This window comes from Cyprinus carpio, chromosome A12, assembly GCF_018340385.1.
Source record: "Cyprinus carpio isolate SPL01 chromosome A12, ASM1834038v1, whole genome shotgun sequence".
Lineage (NCBI taxonomy): Eukaryota > Metazoa > Chordata > Actinopteri > Cypriniformes > Cyprinidae > Cyprinus > Cyprinus carpio.
This window is the reverse complement of record NC_056583.1, coordinates 25227226-25229725: the sequence shown is the minus strand read 5'-3', so window position 1 is coordinate 25229725 and position 2500 is coordinate 25227226. Positions and strand designations below refer to the sequence as shown.

Sequence of the window (2500 nt, the reverse complement as noted above, 5' to 3'; positions counted from 1 at the left end):
TTTTCATAACTTAATGGATACTTTTACAAAACTTTCTTGGCAGGGTTATTATAGTTAACTGAAACTAAAACTAAAGTCAAAAAAAATTTTGTTACTTAAAAATAAAAGAAACTTTAACTGAATAAAAGAAATAAATAATAAAATATTTAAAAAATAAATAAAATATAAAAAACTAAAATTTGTATTATTTAAGCTAGTTTTTCATTTTCATGTACTTTATCTTGATGTACTTAAATATCTTAAATATACCAACATATAACTATAAAATGAAAAAAAATTAAATAATATATATATATATATAAAACTATGGAAGCCCGTTTCTGCCACTGAAAAAAAAAAAGGTAACTGCGACGTTTTATCTCAAAGTTCTGACTTTTTCTCACAATTATGATTTTTTTCTAAGAATTTTGAGATACAGTATAAACACACATTTGCGAGAAAAAAAAATCTGAACTGCAAGTTATTTTGCAATTGTAAGTTTATATGTCGCAATTCTGAGTGTATAACTCGCAATTGCTAGTTTATTTCTCACATTTCAGTGAAAAAAGTCAGAATTGTGAGAAAAAAGTCACAATAACCTTTTTTATTTTTTATTCAGTGGCGGAAACTATATAAGTATATAAGTAATTCAAAATATTCATAAAACATTTTTAACTCAGCGATACTTAAATAACCCTGGATCTGTATTTGCAGTGACAAGAAAAAAAAATGTATGCATTTTAATTTAAATATATTTATTTTAATATATTTTTAAAGATATGTTTTTGCTTTTGAAGAACAAGGAAAACCTGTTTTTTGGAAACCTGGATATATGAAACCTGTATATATAAACCTGGAAGAGTGTGATTTCTAGACCTGAACATGTCATGTAAATTACTCAAATGTTAATATGCTATGGGCAATTTATAATGAATATGCATTTTATTAGTTCTGCCAAGCGCTAAAATATTTTATCTGGTAGAAATTGTATTTAAAAAAAAATAATTTTCCAACTGGAAAAGTAATGTAAATTTATTGGTTAAACAGATCAGGAAATGTTTTAATTAAAATAAGTTTTGAAAAGAAATCTAGAGCTTGGAGTGGCAATGGAGTCAAAAAGGTTGAGAAGCACTGATCCAGAGTCTGACGGAAGGGGAATGTGTGTTAGTTGTCAAGAAGTAATACATCCAGAAGTTTTAAGTCTGTCATCATTCACACAGCCTGTGATTTCAGACTCATCTGAAGTTCTTCTGTGGAACACGAGGAGATGCTGAGCGTTCAGAAGGACTTTCTGCTGAATGTCCTTTCTCATGTCGTATGTTGTGATGTAACCAATGAGTTTGTGTTTTGGGTGAACGGTCCCTTTAATTCCATTGCATTATCGAGCTGAGCTGCATTATTTACTCAGAGGTCATTTATGATATCAGAAATATGAAACGACTCCAGACAGATGAGATGAGGCGATTGCAACTGCTGCAATCAAAGGACAACAAGCACCTCATCTGAAATATCTCAAGAGCTCCATTTGTGTGTGTGTGTGTGTGTGTGTTTGTTTGTTTGTGTGTGTGTGTGCGTTTCTGTGTATGAGTGTGTTTGTGTGTGTGTGTGTTGCAGTAGAGGCTCTTCATCTGGGGACGCTGATGGCGGCTCACGGTTATTTCTTCCCCATATCAGACCACGTTCTCATGCTGAAGGACGACGGAACCTTCTACCGCTTTCAGGTGAGACGTTCTGAGATTCTCTCATCTGATTGGCTGAGAAACTTGTGACCATCTTGAGACCCAAACCGCTGATCTTCACATGTGTGGATGTTTCCATTAGTGTGATGAAACATGATCACTCATATTCTGATTCTGATTCAAATTCAGATTCATAACATCATTCATATTGTGATTCAAATTCAGATTCATGACGTCATTCATATTCTGATTCAAATTCATGACGTCATTCATATTCTGATTCAAATTCATGACGTCATTCATATTCTGATTCAAATTCAGATTCATGATGTTATTCTTGTTCTGATTCAAATTCAGATTCATAACGTCATTCATATTGTGATTCAAATTCAGATTCATGACGTCATTCATATTCTGATTCAAATTCATGACGTCATTCATATTCTGATTCAAATTCATGACGTCATTCATATTCTGATTCAAATTCATGACGTCATTCATATTCTGATTCAAATTCAGATTCATGATGTTATTCTTGTTCTGATTCAAATTCAAATTCATGACGTCATTCATATTCTGATTCAAATTCAGATTCATGATGTCATTCATATTGTGATTCAAATTCAGATTCATGACGTCATTCATATTCTGATTCAAATTCATGACGTCATTCATATTCTGATTCAAATTCATGACGTCATTCATGTTCTGATTCAAATTCAGATTCATGATGTCATTCATATTCTGATTCAAATTCATGACGTCATTCTTATTGTGATTCAAATTCAGATTCATGACGTCATTCATATTCTGATTCAGATTCATGACGTCATTCATATTCT

At 31.4% G+C, this 2500-nt stretch overlaps 1 protein-coding gene across 3 annotated transcripts in view; it reads left to right on the top strand.

Annotated features, from left to right (window-relative positions):
- The window catches only part of LOC109056258 (regulator of G-protein signaling 7-like), a 52207-nt gene that overhangs the window by 39643 nt on the left and 10064 nt on the right, over positions 1-2500 (top strand). For 2 of the 3 annotated variants that reach the window (XM_042768168.1, XM_042768169.1), the window contains exon 5: positions 1594-1700. In XM_042768168.1, coding sequence (XP_042624102.1) covers positions 1594-1700 — 107 coding nt within the window. The remainder of the gene's footprint in view (positions 1-1593; positions 1701-2500) is intronic. The other variant, XM_042768170.1, reaches the window with a different exon arrangement.